Consider the following 17,082-nt stretch of genomic DNA (forward strand, 5'->3'; position numbering starts at 1 on the left):
AGTTTATTAGGGGAAACATTTACCACATCACCTTGACTTGAGCAAATCATAAAGGAGCAGAAATCTGGTTGCAAAACCAGGCCACTAAATCATAATTTACAGGATTCTTTATCAAAATGGTTAATGTTTTTAAATGCCTGCAGCATAGATTGTATTTGCCCTGCAGGACCTGTAAAGAGCACTCAACAACCTGGATTCGATTTTTGATCCCAGTTATAACAGTAGAAGTCTGGAGTACCTCCAGTGAAGTTAATTGGCATTACAAATTTACTCAAATGTAACTGTGATTGGAATGCAGCCAACTGTTTATAAATGGGGGAGTGGAAGAAATAGGTTTCAACCAGTGTTTATCCTGTACTAGTGTAAAATGGAAACTTTTTAGCTTCCTTCTTTATGGTGCAGATATATTTGGTTTACGTCTTCCTATTAATAGCCACTTCTTTCTTAATTAATATGCTACATATATATAGATATGGATAGAATGCATGTTTGGTTTTCTTTTATTATATGACAAATAAAAATGATTGTAAACAGTAAAGGAAAAGGTTGTCATCATACTAAGAGCCACATTTTGCCATCATGAGTGTGGATGGGAGCTGAATATCTATGATAGACACATGCAAGGACATCCATTTCACCACAAATATGCATGCTTAGATAATCCTGAAAAGAATTACAGATGTCTAAACCAACTGAAGATGTGGACGATGTCATAAATTGCAGGAATGCAGCATGGGTAATTTGTTGAATTATTAACTCCTCTTCCCTGCCCCCACCGTATTGTTTGATAGCTCTAATAATTCATCTCTCAATATACATTATGCTTCATAATATATAAGCAGTAGGTAACATGGTATTTGCGACATACAAACTTAGCTTTTAAATTAAAATGGATATTTTTTTTTAGCAAGTGTCACAGGAACAGTATACAATAAACAGTAAAAAGGAAAGCCAGCCATGTGGTGGATTTAGAGCACCTCATTTCGTTCTGAGAGCACAGCACCACCATTTCTCTACTCATTTTTTTTTTTGCATGCGCGCAATGGAGCACGGAGAAGGGCATGTTCTGTGTCCTATGTAAGGTGGGACCAGATGTCTGAAGCGATACAGAAGAGACAGAGTAAAAGAAAGGCCAGAAGGGACCATCAGATCTTCTAGCTTGACCTCCTGTATATCACTAAACACCACTCAGCCAACCCCACCCCAAGCCATAGCCAGAAATTAGATCGAGCAGGACACTAAACGATTGTGTTGGTGGGTATTGTACTATTGCATATTTTCTCAAATTATCTCTGAGCATACACTGGATTTAATTAAAATCTTGATATTTTTCCAATTGAAGTTATTTGGCTGATAACATTGCTATGGCATCAGGATGACTGTCATATGTTTGCAGTCTTGCTTATAGGGCACCTGTCCTTTGATCTTTTATCGTCTTTTAGTTGATCATGAACTGTATGACCTATCATTGAATGCAAGCTGGCTTCTTGTATATTGTTCATAAATGAAAATGTGCTAACTGCATTATTTGTCTGCGATCTCAATAGAAGCACATAATAAAGCCTTGAATGTTTGCTGAACAACAGCATTTAGCTGTTACTCCTGGGGGAATTCTGTGCCACTGCACAATGCAGAATTTCACAGAATTTCCTGTTTCAGAGTAGCAGCCGTGTTAGTCTGTATCCGCAAAAAAAAAAACAGGAGTACTTGTGGCACCTTAAAGACTTTAGCTCACGAAAGCTCATGCTAAAATAAATTTGTTAGTCTTTAAGGTGCCACAAGTACTCCTGTTTTTTTTTACAGAATTTCCTGTTTCCCCTGCAGAATTTCTGACTGCCACTAGGGGCTGCTGGACTCTGCAGAGTCCGTTTTGCAGTGAGCGGAGTGCTCATTCCTCATTCTCCCAGGGACGGGAGAGGGCCTGGGAGACCCAGCTCTGGCAAAGGATGAGGAAGGGCAGGGACGCACCACACCATGTCCCCCGACGGGACAGTAAAGAAGTTGGGGGAAGTAAAGGCTCTGGTGGTGCTGGTGTCTGGTCCGGGGGCTGTCCTGTGGCTGGGCTCTGTGGAGAAGGGGGACTAGTGTCTGGGGCTGCGGCGCGGCTGGGCTCTGGAGGGAGGGGGTTGCTGGTGTCTGGGCTCTGGGGCCCTTCCAGCACCCATAACTGGAACTGGATTCTTGTAGGGGTTTCTTTAGCTCTCTACTTTTTCCTGTTGACATACTTGTTGACAGGTATTATGAAATAAATCACCAACACTGAAACTGGAGTGATTATATTGTGTTATTTTGATAAATAAAATATGCAGAGATTTGCAGAATTTTAAAATATCGTGAGCAGAATTTTTTAATTTTTTTGGCACAGAATTCCCCCAGGAGTAAGCTTTACTGCAATATTAGTAGTATTCCATAAAATTAGATTACAGAATACTGAAAATGCCATGGCGAATATGACTACATCAAGTGTTAATAACATTTTAACCAGCTAGTCAATAGGCCAATAGTGTATGGAGGCTCTGACAGTTGCATGAATCCACATAGTGTTGTCTGGGGGTAAGACAGCAATATACTAAAGTGAACTTTTCCATTTTTTGGAATAGTCATTCTCAGCTGCCATATTGCCATAAAATAACACTTCAACTATAACATCTGAATCTTTTTTTCCCCATAGCCTTATTTCCCCTGACTTTCCCAGAGTGATTGACAGCTTCACTTTATATCGTGGTTTTGAAAGTGAGAGTTTGTTTTGACATCCAGTATTGCACTTTTTTCCTCCTTTTCTTTTTCCTTTCCTGTGGCTTGACAAGCTTTCAAATTGAAACACTTAGATAATTTTTTTTAAAAAACCCCAAACCTCCAAAGCACTTACAATACCTAATCACCCTGCAAAGAACATGGTATTTTAATACTACTGAAGTGTTTTAAATGTGTTATAAGAGCTGTCATTTGAAAGTGGGGGTTTAGTGAATATATAGTGCAGATATATTTAAAATTATTAGAGCTCTTCGGGGATTTTGTTTTTGTAAGTGCATCATTTGATATGATTGATTTCACCACTATAACGGCTATTTAAACTATTAAATCTTTTGCAGTTAGCATGGGTCCAAATTCACCAAAGTGGATTTCCCTGACTCTGTTCAAATGTTTTGTGTCTCTGCAGTGTACTGCTGCAGAGAAATGCAGTCAACACAGAACTGTACTATGGATTACACTGAGCTGCTGTGCTTCTCCATTAATTTATGCATATTGGGCTCAATTCTAAAAAGATGCAACTATCTACTGATGTCCTTGTCAATTCATACCAGCTAAGGATCATGCTCACAATATATTGTGTGCAGCACTGTACAATGCATTTATCATTCATACAGGCTGAGAACATGGCAAGTATTTTCAAAGTCATGTAAGCACTACTGAAGCCATGAAACTCCCACAGATGTTAACTACGTATGTATGACTATATAGGGTCAGATACTATCTAGATATGTATGACTCTATGCATAGATACTACTGAGATATGTATGACTACATTGGGCCAGATTCTGAGGTCTTTATCCAGGTTATATTCCATTCTTAATTCAATGGGATTTTACCTAGTGATAAGGACAGAGAAAAACTGATCTCAGGATCTGGCCCATAAAAAGCACAACCTTCACCTGCCACAGTTTTAAAAGACACCTGAAACCAGGGGCTTATAAAAATGTATTTCAGGTTCCCAGCTAGCTTTGTGACAAGCAAGATTTAAAGGGGCTGCATTCAAACTAGTGTTGCTCCTTTAAAACTGGCAGATATGCAGACATGGCCCAAACTCTTCACTGCACTTTGATCATGGAGATGCTAAAATGCAGACTCCTTTCACCAGTCAGCTGGGCTTCCTGATCGATCTCCACTGTGCTCCTGGACACGGCACCTGAAGTGCAGCAAGGAATATAGTACAACCTCAGGGGAGATAAGTGATATTTGGCTAACCGAGGTTTGATGAATTGGGGTTAATTAACTAAAGGTCTGTAAAGCACTTTGAAGCTCAAAAGCACTAAGTGCTAAGTATTGATTGTCACTGGGGTTGTACAGTTTTTATCAAATGACCCAAACTGAGGAAGGAATCTGATGGGCTGATTATTTATATTACACATTTATACATAAATACAAAACATATAAAAAAGCTAAATGGCATGGTTTGGAGTTACGTAGACCAATGCACCATGACTCACCCTTAAGTTAATATAACCGTGAAAGGTAAACACAAAAGCAGGAGAAAATTTTTCTCAAATTGTCATTTCATTGGAACTACAATATAAAATGAAAAGACTTCAGAATCCAAAATTCGTATTAGCTTCCATTACACCATGTGATTCAACATGAACGAGGCTGACTGGCAGCAGACTATCTGCAGAGGCTCCACTCTGAGAAGCAGATGGCCACTTCAGAGGTCTGCGTTTCAGAAAAAGGGCTTTGGATTTTTGAGTGCGGACAAGTTTTACAACATTTAATTCTCTGTGCAATACAAAAAAAAGTGTTTTCTTTGCCAGAAAGGACTATCATCTTCTAATCCACAGAAACTGCATACAGTATGCAAGAATAAACACAAGTATTGTGCCATGAAGAACAATGAATACACAAATCAGGATTTGTTATTCATGTTTAAAAATTCAACACTGTAGACCCAGCTACAATATAGAGACATGCACACATACGCAGTACTTGCAGTAAGTACATACTTCACTTGTAATTCTTAATACAGAATGGCTGCAGACAAACACAATCATACTCATTTCTCATGGCAGACACACAAGCATTATGAACCCAATACAATAGTAGCTACCTGTTTTAGACAGTTTGCCGGTACTCCTGTTACTTGATGAGCTATCTCCTCTTGTCAGAACAGTTATTCCACCAAAACTTGCTGTCTTTGTTATGGCTGGCTTTAAATTGCGATTGGAGCTGTCTGAATCTGTGCTGCTCCATGGCCTCTGGTGGTCTGTCCATTTCATTTCGTTCTCTGTACTGCTTTGCCGGCTGCCAGATGCCTTCCCTGTGCTATCTCTGTTACCCCTAGAGCACCATCAGAAAAACAAAGATGCATACAAATGACAAACATATTGGCAAAATTCTGCTCTTTGTCACAATGGTGTAACACTGGAGTAAATCCACTGAAGTCAATGGGGTGATTCTGGATTTAGGAGTGTAGCGGTGTGATCACCCCGCTCCTGCCTGGAAGGGCCTGAAATCAGCCCTGGGAGAGGGCTGGGGCAGGAAAAGTAGGGTTGACTGGGGAAGCAGCTGCACCTGGGTCACGCCCCAATCAGGCCTCGGCTGGCCCTATATAAGAGCTGGGAGCCAGGAGCTCAGTAGTGTCTCTCTAGTTGTAGATGGACCTGGCTTCCGGGACCTGAGCAGATTGCCTGAGTGGAGCAGGGCTGGGGAAAGGCAGAGGAGCTGGGGAGGCTCCAGCCTGGAAAGCCCCAGGCTGTGGCCTAGCAGAAGGCCAACGAGTACTGGGGGTTGCAGAGGGCAGCCCAGGGGTAGGCAAAGGCAGCAGGTCCAAACCCAACCTTGCCAATGATGAGTAGGCTGATACTACAGTCTGCCCCAGGGCACGGGAGCTAGACAATGACTGGTAGTAGCCTTAAACTGAGGCGAGGTGAGGATAGTGGGTGGGGGCTCCCCAGGGAGGGGAGACCCTGAGAGAAAGGGGTTACTGCCTAGGGGCAGCACCCCAGATAACGGGGCACCAGGTCTGGGAGGGACACAGGGGCCAAGCAGCAGCGGGACACCAGCCTGCAGAGGGCGCTCTGATGGCTGGAGAGCTAATTCCCAGAGACGACCAGCTGGAGACACCACAGGGGTGAGTCCCGCATCACTACAAGGAGTCTAACAGAAAATGGAACCTGGCCCAACATATTCAACATATAAACACTGCCATGCCTTTCTTTGTATATAGCACTTATCATTCTGTGTGTGTGTGTGTGTGTGTGTGTGTGTGTGTGTGTGAGTGAGTGTGAGTGTGAGAGAGAGAGAGAGAGAGAGAAAACTTCATCAGAATCATATACATCAGAAGAATTACACATGCATCTGACAAATGTTTTACATCAAAAGTGCTAGCCTTCTTCATTGACTATGAATTACAGGGGAAAAATGGAGATCATATCATATCCTATTTAGAGATTCAGCAGTTGAATAAATAATTATCTTCCCCTTCCATTACCACATCGTGAACACACAACAAAAAATATATAATGTAAATGAAAAACTCAAAAGCAAAATTACAAAAGCTGCAATAGAAACAATGTAAATGAAAAACTCAAAAGCAAAATTACAAAAGCTGCAATAGAAACATTTAAACAATACAATCTTTTGGATTCAAATCCTGGGCAAAACTATCTTTTCAGTTCTGCAATATTCTGCTCTCTCTACATGTACAGAATTCCCATTGACAGCAACAGGATTTCCATATTCCTGTATGGACTTTAGGAATCCATCATGCAGGTCTGAGAGAATATTGCTCTGTAGTACCTGTAGGGGGAAAAAATGGCAAACTGTAAACCCATTTTTAAAAACCCTGCCTGATGCTGTAAAATGCTGGATATTCTCAGCTCATAATTTCACTGGAACCAAGGGCATTTATCATGTTGCAGGCAATACTTGGCATCTTACAGGATTGGGACTTTATTGAATACTTGGCATCTTACAGGATTGGGACTTTATTGTCTGAAAAATGACAGTTCTCAAGATAACCTCTCCTTAAAGACTAAACAACCTGTGTGAGAAAAAAACAAATCTGTCCAAAACGGAGACAACTATATTGGACCATCATTGCTCCCAGTGATTCTGTCGCACTGGTGAGAATACATCCATTTTCCCTGTCACTCAGACAAGACTGGACAGAAGCATGATGGTGTACTGTTTTCTCAGAGCCAAGGCATAAGATGTGACCCTAAGATTGGAAAGGTTTCTGAAGTCAGTGGGCAAGGATCCACTAGTGATGGGGTGCATATCAGCAATAACCACACTGCTTCACGGGATACCTCACAGATTATAGGTGACTTCAGGGATGACAATGGAGAAGAATGTTCAAGTGATCGCCCTGGAGATTCTTTGCATCCCACAAAGGAAAGAAGACAAAAGATCTTGTAACTGAACTGAACTGCTGGCTCGGTAAATGGTGTAAAGCAGAAAGTTTTGGTCTTGTGTAACATTGGTCTACCTTCTATGGGGGGGAGAGAGGGCCATACAGGATGGTCTCCACTTCAGCAGAAGACGAACCTTTATATGCATAAATTCAACTCAGATTGTATTACTGAAATCTGGTGGGAACATCTGCATGATTGGAATGTTAAAATCATTGGCTATACCTATTTAAGAAGGATCATAGGGGCAAAAATTATGTGAGAATGGCACTATGTCAAAATGGCATTATTTATTTCCAATTTACTGACAACTCAGAAACAAATGATCTTGAGTACTTACAGATCAACTTTTTAACAGATAAAGAGCACTAGCTGGTGTCTGCTACACACCATCAAATCACACTAGAGAATAGTGTGCACCTATCTATAATGTATACCAAAAAAAAGCTGCATAATCATGGGGGACGTCAATTTGAGTGACATATGCTAGAGGCCTTAGGCTGCCAGTACTAAAATATCCTTGGAATTTCTAAATTGTATAGACGACAATTTCCTAACTTAGAAAGTGTTGCACCCTAAATGGGGGCATTCTATATTAGACAACATCTTGACAGATAAAGAGGAACTGATCACAAAACTAAAAATTAGTGGTAGTTTAGGTACAAGTGATCACGACTTGATCACATTTATAACATGCAAATATAGAATATAGTCCAAACCCATAACATATTACACTTGGTGCTTTAAAAGAGTTAATTTCATAAACCTAAAACAATTATGAACCAGATCAGTTGGGAGACAGAATTTAAACAGAAAAATCTGACTGATAATTGGGAACTGTTCAGAAACGTTTTACTAGATGCACAAAAAGCCACAATCGAGAAAGAAGGCTTCACTGGTTAAAAACCAACCTGCCACAGAGGGAGAAAGCAGCTATAACATAACATATATAACACATAGAATACAGGGAACTTGATAGCAATGAATATAAATCAAAAGCTAGGAATTGTAGAAAACTGACAAGGGAAGCAAAAGGACATACATAGAAATGTATGGCTGGCAGAGTTAAGGACACTAAGAAGTAGTTTTGAAGGTATATTAGAAACAAAAGGAATCCCAACAATGATATTTGTCCATTACAAGATGGAATGGTGGAAGTGTCAATAATAATACAGAAAAGGTAGACGTGTTCAATAAATATTCATGTTCTGTATTTGGGAAAAAGTAAGATGATGTGGTCATATCACGTGATGATGATGCAATACTTTCTATTCCAACAGTAAATAAGGAAGATGTTACACAGCAGCTACTAATGCTAGACATTTTAAACTTGCATCTGGATAAGTTCAATCCAAGAGTTTTGAAAGACCTGGCTCAAGTGTTCTTTAGACCATTCATGTTGATTTTCAATAAGTCTTAGAACATTGCACAAGATTCCAAAGACTAGAAGAAAGCTAATGTTGTGACAATATTTAAAAAGAGTAAATGGGATGACCTACTTTATTATAGGCCTGTCAGCCTGACACTGATCCCTGGAAAAATAATGGAACAGCTGATATGGGACAGGATTAATAAAGAATTAAAGGAGGGTCATATAATTAATGCTAATCAACATGCGTTTTTGGAAAAAAATCTTATCAGAACAATGTCTTTTTTGATGAGAATAAAAGTTTGGTTAATAAAGGTCATAGCGTTGATGTAATATATTTAGACATCTAAGGCATTTGACTTGGTATCACAGAACACTGATTAAGAAATTAGAAAAATACAAAATTAACATGACACATATTAATTAACAGATTAATAACTGGCTAACTGAAAAGTAAACTGGGAATCATCATCCAGTGGTGTCTCTCTACTGGTGTCCTGCAGTGATTGGTTCTTAGTCCTACACTATTTAACATTTTTATCAATGATCTGGAAGAAACAAAATTATTACTGACAAAGATTGTAGATGACAGCAGATTGCGGTGGTAAATAATGAAAGGGACAGGGTCACTGATACAGAGTGATCTGGATTGCTTGGTAAACTGGGCAAAAGCAAAACAATATGCTTTTTAATATGGCCAGTGTAAATTCATACATCTAGGAACAAACAACGTAGGCATTATTTACAGGATGGGAGACTCTATCCTGAGAAGTAGTGACTCTGGAAAGGGCTAGGGTGTCATAATTAAGGTCCTACCAAATCCGTGGTCCATTTTGGTCAATTTCGCAGTCATAGGATTTTTAAAATAGTAAATTTCATGATTTCAGCTATTTAAATCTGAAATATCATGGTGTTGTAATTGTAGGGGTCCTGACTCAAAAAGGAGTTTGTGTGGGTGGGTGGTGGTGGGGGGTCGCAAGGTTAGTGTGTGTGTGTGTGGGGGGGGGTTGCGGTACTGCTATCCTTACTTCTGCGCTGCTGCTGGTGGCCACGCTACCTTCAGAGCTGGGCAGCTGGAGAGTGACAGCTGATGACTGGGAGCCCAGGTCTGAAGGCAGAGCCACTGCCAGCAGCAGCACAGAAATAAGAATGGCATGGTATGGTATTGCCACCCTTACTTCTACAGTGGGCCCTCAGTCAGCAGCTGCCACTCTCTGAAGGGTGGCAATACCGCAACCCCCCTAGAATAACCTTTTGACCCTCCTGCAACTCCCTTTTGGGCAAGATCCCCAATTTGAGAAATGCTGGTCTACCCCATTAAATCTGTATAGCATAGGGTAACAGCACACAAAAGACCAGATTTCGCAGGGGAAGACCAGATTTCACAGTCCATGATGCGTTTTTCATGGTCGTGAATTTGGTAGGGCCTTAGTCATAATGGATAATCAGCTATACATGATCTCTCGGTGCGACACTGTGGTCAAAAAGGCCAATGCCATTCTTGGATGTATAAACAGGGCAATATTGAGCAGAAGTAGGGAAGTTATATTACCTCTGGTATGCACTGGTGCAAGTGCTACTGGAATACTCTGTCCAGTTTTGGTATCCACAATTCAAGAAGGAGGTTGATAAACTGAAGAGAGTTCAAAGAAGAGCCACAAGAATGATTAAAGGATTGAAAAACATGCTAGCAATAGACTCAAGGAGCTGAATCTGTTTAGCTTAACAAAGACAAGATTAAGGAGTAACTTGATCACTTTCTATAAATACCTACATGAGGAGAAGTAGTTTGATAATAGAGGGCTCTTAATTTATTAGAGAAAATGTATAACAAGATCCAGTTGCTGGACGTTGAAGCTTGATGTATTTAGACTGGAAATAAGGCATACATTTTTAACACTGAGGGTAATTAATCACTGCAATGATTTACCAAGGATTGTGATGGATTCTCCATCAGAGGAACATTTTAAATCAAGACTGGATGTCTTTCATGCTGTAGTTCAAATAGGAACAAATTCAGGGAAGTTCTACAGCCTGTGTTATCCAGGAAGTCTGACCAGATGATCTCAATGTTCCCTTCTTGCTTTATAATCTACAGTCTATAAATGTGAGGATGAATTTTGACTTCTTCCTTTCCCTTAGCTCACATATCTAGGCCATACCCAAATCCCACCCCTTTTTCCTCCTCAACATCTCCTGGATCTGTCCTTCCCCATCATCCTCCCAACCCACATCCCCATAATCAAGTTCCTTATTGAAGCATTTGTCACATCCTTCCTCTTTCAGGCCACCCAAACAAACACATTGCCTCTCTTCAGCCCATATTACACCTCCTAGCTTCCTACTTGCCCACTGATTTGAACATGTCACTTCCCTCTGCAAACCCCTCCATCAGCTTCCCCTCTATTTAATCAAATTTAAACTTCCTGTCACTAACTTCAAAGGCATATATAAATTCTACCCTTCCCTACTTATCCTCCTTTGTAATTAGTGTGCACCCTGTTCCCACTCCACTGACATTCCCACTCTTGTTTCCCAATTGTCAGCTTCTCTCACAATCACAAATAGGGCTTCCCTCCTTGAGGCCCACTACTCATGATACAACCCCCCAGGCATGGCTGCCACCCCAACCACATTTAAGTGCCTCTTAAAGACCATCTTCTGTCATTCTGCTTTCAGTGAATCACTATATGTTCCCTTACCCTGTCCATCTGCCTGCCCAATCTTTGACTGTAAACATCTTGGAGGTAAGGACTGCCCATTTTTGAATGCCTGCAAAACATCCTGCACATGGTGGTTGCTAGCATAAACAAAAATAATAATAATTCCAAGTACACTATGAGCTGAGAGCAGAAGGCTAAGAGCAGAATTTGGCTTATTATGAATAGTTTACAAACTGCCTCCAAATGAAAAACAAAATGCCTTTCACAGCTGTGTAAAAACTCAAAGCAGAACTTTTGTGAGTTTCTAACTAGATTTTAGTACTTGGCCATTTCACAACATTTTCCATAAGTGAAAAGGAAAGGGTGCTTGCCTTCGTTGTTGTTGTTTGAGTACTGGGGTGGTGGTGTTTTTTTTTGCTTCCAGCAAAAACAACTTCTCTTTTTCATTTAGAGAACCTGAGATTTAGATAACCTGTGTTATTGGGGAGGTGAACAAACTGAATGTCAAAGATCCAGACAAGCTTAGTGTATTGCTTGGCTTTGATCAGAGTCTTACAAAGATGTGATCAGCAGTGTTTACTGACAATTTTTGGGAAACCAAACAATGGGAGAGCACAGCGGAAAGACCACAGATGCAATAAAAAATTTTTAAAAAAAGGAAAAGATTTCAAAAGAAAAAAAGTTTTTAAATTTTAACAAGAAAGAAGACTATATGGGCAAGCATTACTTGCTGATTCTGTTACATTCTTCTGCTTTAAAAAACAATGGCCCTCTTGTATTTATGTTTTCGTAAAAGAGAGAGAGATAAATGAAGTACAGCTGTACCCTGATGACCTGAAATCTCATTATCTGCAACGCTGGGTAATCCAAAATTCCTTCCGGACCCGCAAATCCAGAATTGATTTAGAAACCGACATTAATTACTACGAACCTCACTTTATCTGAAGATTAGATGCTCCCCATCCCAAGATACTCAGACAAGCATGGTTGGCCTGCACTATGGGAAAAAGATAATTTACCTATTGCCTGAGGCACCAGGCTGTGGATCTGTCTGTGATGGATCCACTGGTCATAACACCATCCCTTCCTTGGCCCAGCCTTATTCTACCTTCCAGCCCTGTTGTGTAGGGACAACCAAAGACCTATATGGGTTTCTCAAATCCTGCCCCCAAATTTGGGGGTGCCAATCCAACAGTGTATGTGTGTGTGTGTGTGTGTGTCTTGTATTAGAGCAGAGTGGTGTTAGTCCATTTACAGGCACCCCCAAATTGTTGCTCCCCAAATTCATGGACAATTTTGGAAATCTAGGTCTAAGGTCCTGATCCAAATCCCATTCAAGTCACTGGAAAGACTCCTATTGTATTCAGACTTTTGAAGCAAGACTTTCCCAAAGTCACATAGGTGCTATGGATAAAATCAAGATTAGAACTCAGTTGTCCTGACTACCAGTCCTGTGTCCATAATTCCTCTCCATACATACACCTGTATCCTCACACCTATTAAGATACTTGTTTCCATCTATGAGGACACAGATAAACTCACAAGTGAAAGTTAGTTGGAAAGAAATCTTTAATAAAGTAAACCATACAAACCTAAATAGCTGTCTTTTCTTATGGGTGTCATTGCATATACTGTTGTCTTCCAAGAGCCTACTGAAAATGAAAAGAAAAGAAAGATTATGGTAATAGACCTGGGAGTTTTAATGATAAATTCAACTTCAAGTCTTTAATGTTAAATCCCATGTTGCTCCTTAGCAACAAATTCTAGTTTTCTGTACCCATACTTAAAGAAATGAAGCTAAAGTCACTCCTATTTTGACCTCATTGGAGTTACTCCCAGGATGATTTTGCCCCAGGACGGTCTTTCTGTGATGCCTAATTGTGCCACAAAACACCTGCCAGCAAGAGGCTGGAAATCTTTTACCACTTCCTGATAATAAACAAATTGCAACTCTCAGAAGCCAAAGAAAAACATGGGTTTTTTAAAATTTCTTAAAGAAAATAAACCCAGCTATACCTAATAAGACCTAAAAACCCCAAATCAGCAAAATACTGTACATGCTTAATTTTAAGAACATTGTAAGTCCCACTGAAGTCATTGAAGCTTGAAGAAATGCTCAGGTGAACTGATGAATAGAAGTGGTGTGAAGCACATGTTTAAGGCCTTGATTCAACAAAGCATTTAAAACACATGCTTAACTTCATGTACATTCGATCCTTCTGGTCGAGAGTAGGGGCCCAGGCAGAGACAGATACACCCTGGAGGTGAATTCCCGGCTGTGAAGATGGTGTCGCCAGGAGGGCTTCAGCTTCCTTGACCATGGGATGCTGTTCCAGGAAGAAGGACTGCTAAGCAGAGATGGGGTCCACCTATCAAGGAAGGGGAAGAGCATATTTGGATAAAGACTGGCTAACCTAGTGAGGAGGGCTTTAAACTAGGTTTGAAGGGGGCAAGTGTCCAAAGCCCACAGGTAAGTCAAGAACATGGAGACCTGGGAGAAGGTTCAGAATTTGGGGGGAGCATGGGCTGTTGTAGCAGGGATAAAGGAGAGACAAGACAAAACTGGGGGAGGGGGAATCAAATCAGTATCTTAGATGTCTGTATATTAATACAAGAAGTATGGGGAATAAGAGGGAAGAACTGAAAATGCAGGTAAATAAAGACAACTATGACATAGTTGGCATCACAGAGACCTGGTGGGATAATACACATGACTGGAATATTGGTATAGAAAGGTACAGCCTGCTCAGGAAGTACCAGCAGGGGAAAAAAGGGAAGAGGTGTTGCCTTACTTGGACTGAGATTGAGATGGAAATAGGAGACAGACTTGTTGAAAGTCTCTGGGTAAGGATAAAAGGGGTAAAAAACAAGGTTGATGTCATGGCAGGGGTCTACTACAGACCACCTAACCAGGAAGAAGAGGTGGGTGAAGCTTTTTTTAAACAGCTAACAAAATTATCCAAAGCACAGGACTTGGTGGTCATGGGGACTTCAACTACCCACACATCTGTTGGGAAAATAACAAAGCAGAGCACAGATTATCCAATAAATTCTTGGAATGTATTGGAGACAATTTTATATTTAGGAAGGTGGAGACAGCTACCAGGGGAGAAGGTGTTCTACATTTGATTTTGACAAATAAGGAGGAACTGGTTGAGAATTTGAAAGTGGAAGGCAGCTTGGGTGAAAGTGATCATGAAATGGTAGAGTTCATGATTCTAAGGAATGGTAGGAGGGAGAACAGCAAAATAAAGACAATGAAGGCAGACTTTAGCAAACTCAGGGAGTTGGTAGGTAAGATCCCAGGGGAAGCAAGTCTAAAGGGAAAAATAATAGAAGACAGCTGGCAGTTTTTCAAAGAGACATTATTAATGGCACAAGAGCAAACTATCCCACTGCATAGGAAAGATAGGAAGTATGGCAAGAGACCACCCTGCCTTAACCAGGAGATCTTCAATTATCTAAAAATCAAAAACGAATCCTACAAAAAGTGGAAACTAGGTCAAATTACAAAGGATGAATATAAACAAAACAAGTATGCAAGGACAAAATTAGAAAGGCCAAAGAACAAAAAGAGATCAAACTAGTCAGAGACATAAAGGGTAACAAGAAAACATTCTACAAATACATTAGAAGTAAGAAGACGACCAAGGACAGGGAAGGCCCATTACTCAATGAGGGAGGGGAAATAATAACAGAAAATGTGGAAATGGCAGAGGTGCTTAATGACTTCTTTGTTTCGCTTTTCACCAAGAAGGTTGGTGGTGACTGGACATCTTATGTAGTGAATGCCAGTGAAAATGAGGTAGGAACAGAAGAGGCTAAAATAGGAGAACAAGTTATCTAATTCATCCAAGGAATTTTTGTCTTCAAGCCACCAGGGTCTAATGAAATGCATCCTAGAATACTCAAGGAGCTGACTGAAGAGATATCTGAGCCATTAGCGATTATCTTTGAGAAGTCATGGAAGACAGGAGATATTCCAGAAGACTGAAAAGGGCAAATATAGTGCCCATCTATAAAGAGAGAAATAAGTAGAACCCAGTGAATTACAGAGCAGTCAGCTTAATTTCTGTACCCGGAAAGATAATGGAGCAAATAATTAAGCAATCAATTTGCAAACATCCAGAAGATAATAAGGTGATAAATAAGAGTCAGCATGGGTTTGTCAAAAACAAATTGTGTTAAACCAACCTCACAGGGTAACAAGCCTTGTGGATGGGGGAGGGAATCAGTAGATGTGGTATATCTTGACTTTAGTAAACGTTTTGATACTGTCTCACATGACCTTCTCATAAACAAACTAGGGGAATGCAACCTAGATGGAGCTATTATAAGGTGAGTGCATAACTGGTTGGAAAACCAATCCCAGAGAGTAGTTATCAGTGGTTCACAGTCATGTTGGAAGGGCATAGCAAGTGGGGTCCCACAGGGATCAGTTCTGGGTCCGATTCTGTTCAATATCTTCATCAATGATTTAGATAATGGCATAGAGAGTACACCTATAAAGTTTGTGGACGAGCTGGAAGGGGTTGCAAGTACTTTGGGGGATAGGATTAAAATTCAAGATCTGGAGAAACTAGAGAAATGGTCTGAAGTAAATAGGATGAAATTCAGTAAGGACTAACATTCCACATTTCTATAAAAATTTTCATCCAATAACTTCAATGCCTTTCACAAAGATTAACTAATTAGTTAAATCCTCTCAGCACTCCAGAGAGGTGGGTCATTGATAATCAATCATTACATTGGTGTTTTGCTAGTTTAACAAGCACTTGTTTAGCCTTAAATTCAACAGCTTTGGAAAGTGGCAAGCAACATCTGATATGCTCTTATATCACCATATACCTGAAGACGATCTAAGTGCAAATCCCAGTAAAGAGGGAAAGCCCTCAGATAAGTTGGATCACAAATTAATTTGACAATGAGTCCTGAGACTAACAGCTACAAATTAAAAAAAAAAAAGCAATTTTTTTACCTGTTTTCCACAAAAAGGTTTTCCTGGGAGCAAACTGACTGAAAAATAAAAAAAAAGGATTGAACCAGACATTCTAGATATGCTCTATCGTCCAATTTCTTGCTTGATTTTAGAATTATCTTCCCCATTCAGGCTCAAGGGGATTTTAATTCATGCATCATTTGCATTTGTAGAAGACAAGAGGGGGGAAAAAGTCAAGAATAAGGTCACACCAGTAAAATAATTCCCATGCATTACAATATGTTACTTGCAACTCATCTCAATTTTGAAACAAACTCAGACTTCGGATCAGAAAAGGCCAGATGTATACAAAGTGCTGACGTTCTGAAGGGAAACAGAAGCAGAAGGTTCCACTAGTCTGCCTACCAGCTAGCAATAAAGTGACACCATAACACACAGCTGCAGGGGAGGAGGACAAATGGGAGAAAAGCATGCAAAATGGGTACAGTTCTGCAAGGGAGTGGAGATGCTGTAATACTTAGAAAATATTACATAATTTAATTTCACAAACAGAGAAGAAACAAATGCATCTGGTACTGAGAAATAAAATAAAAGCATTGTAAAAAGTCCTCTCTTGGAGGATTTAGATTTTGGCCAAGGTGAGAGAGTAGGAAGAAATAAATCCTACTGGCAAGTATGCAGTTCTTTTAACACTCCTTAATTTTTTATGTTGAGAAATGAAGCTGTGCTCAATTTCCCATGAATAATTCTCTCTCCCTTTGATTTTTTTCATTTCCCTCCTATTTCATGTTAATTACACCAAGCACACAGTTGTTGTCATTGGATTATATCTCCGTGAGGTACTGAAGAAAAAAGACAGATAGTCCTTCCACTGAATTTAAACAAAAGGAAAGAGTGGAAAAAAGGTCCATTACTTCCATAACAATAGGCCTCGGTTCATGGAATAATAGCATGCCATCATCAGGCATGTCAAATTCTAATGCCATA

At 40.1% G+C, this 17,082-nt stretch overlaps 1 protein-coding gene across 9 annotated transcripts in view; it reads right to left on the reverse strand.

Annotated features, from left to right (window-relative positions):
- The window catches only part of ARPP21 (cAMP regulated phosphoprotein 21), a 185,764-nt gene that overhangs the window by 83,220 nt on the left and 85,462 nt on the right, over positions 1-17,082 (reverse strand). For 7 of the 9 annotated variants that reach the window (XM_045006971.1, XM_045006972.1, XM_045006974.1 and 4 more), the window contains 3 exons: positions 16,135-16,172; positions 12,749-12,808; positions 4,820-5,049 (listed from right to left, as the gene is read on the reverse strand). In XM_045006971.1, the coding sequence (XP_044862906.1) occupies positions 4,820-5,049; positions 12,749-12,808; positions 16,135-16,172 (328 nt within the window). The remainder of the gene's footprint in view (positions 1-4,819; positions 5,050-12,748; positions 12,809-16,134; positions 16,173-17,082) is intronic. The other 2 variants (XM_045006977.1, XM_045006979.1) reach the window with 1 other exon arrangement.

This window comes from Mauremys mutica, chromosome 2 (genome assembly GCF_020497125.1).
Source record: "Mauremys mutica isolate MM-2020 ecotype Southern chromosome 2, ASM2049712v1, whole genome shotgun sequence".
Classification (NCBI taxonomy): Eukaryota; Metazoa; Chordata; order Testudines; family Geoemydidae; genus Mauremys; species Mauremys mutica.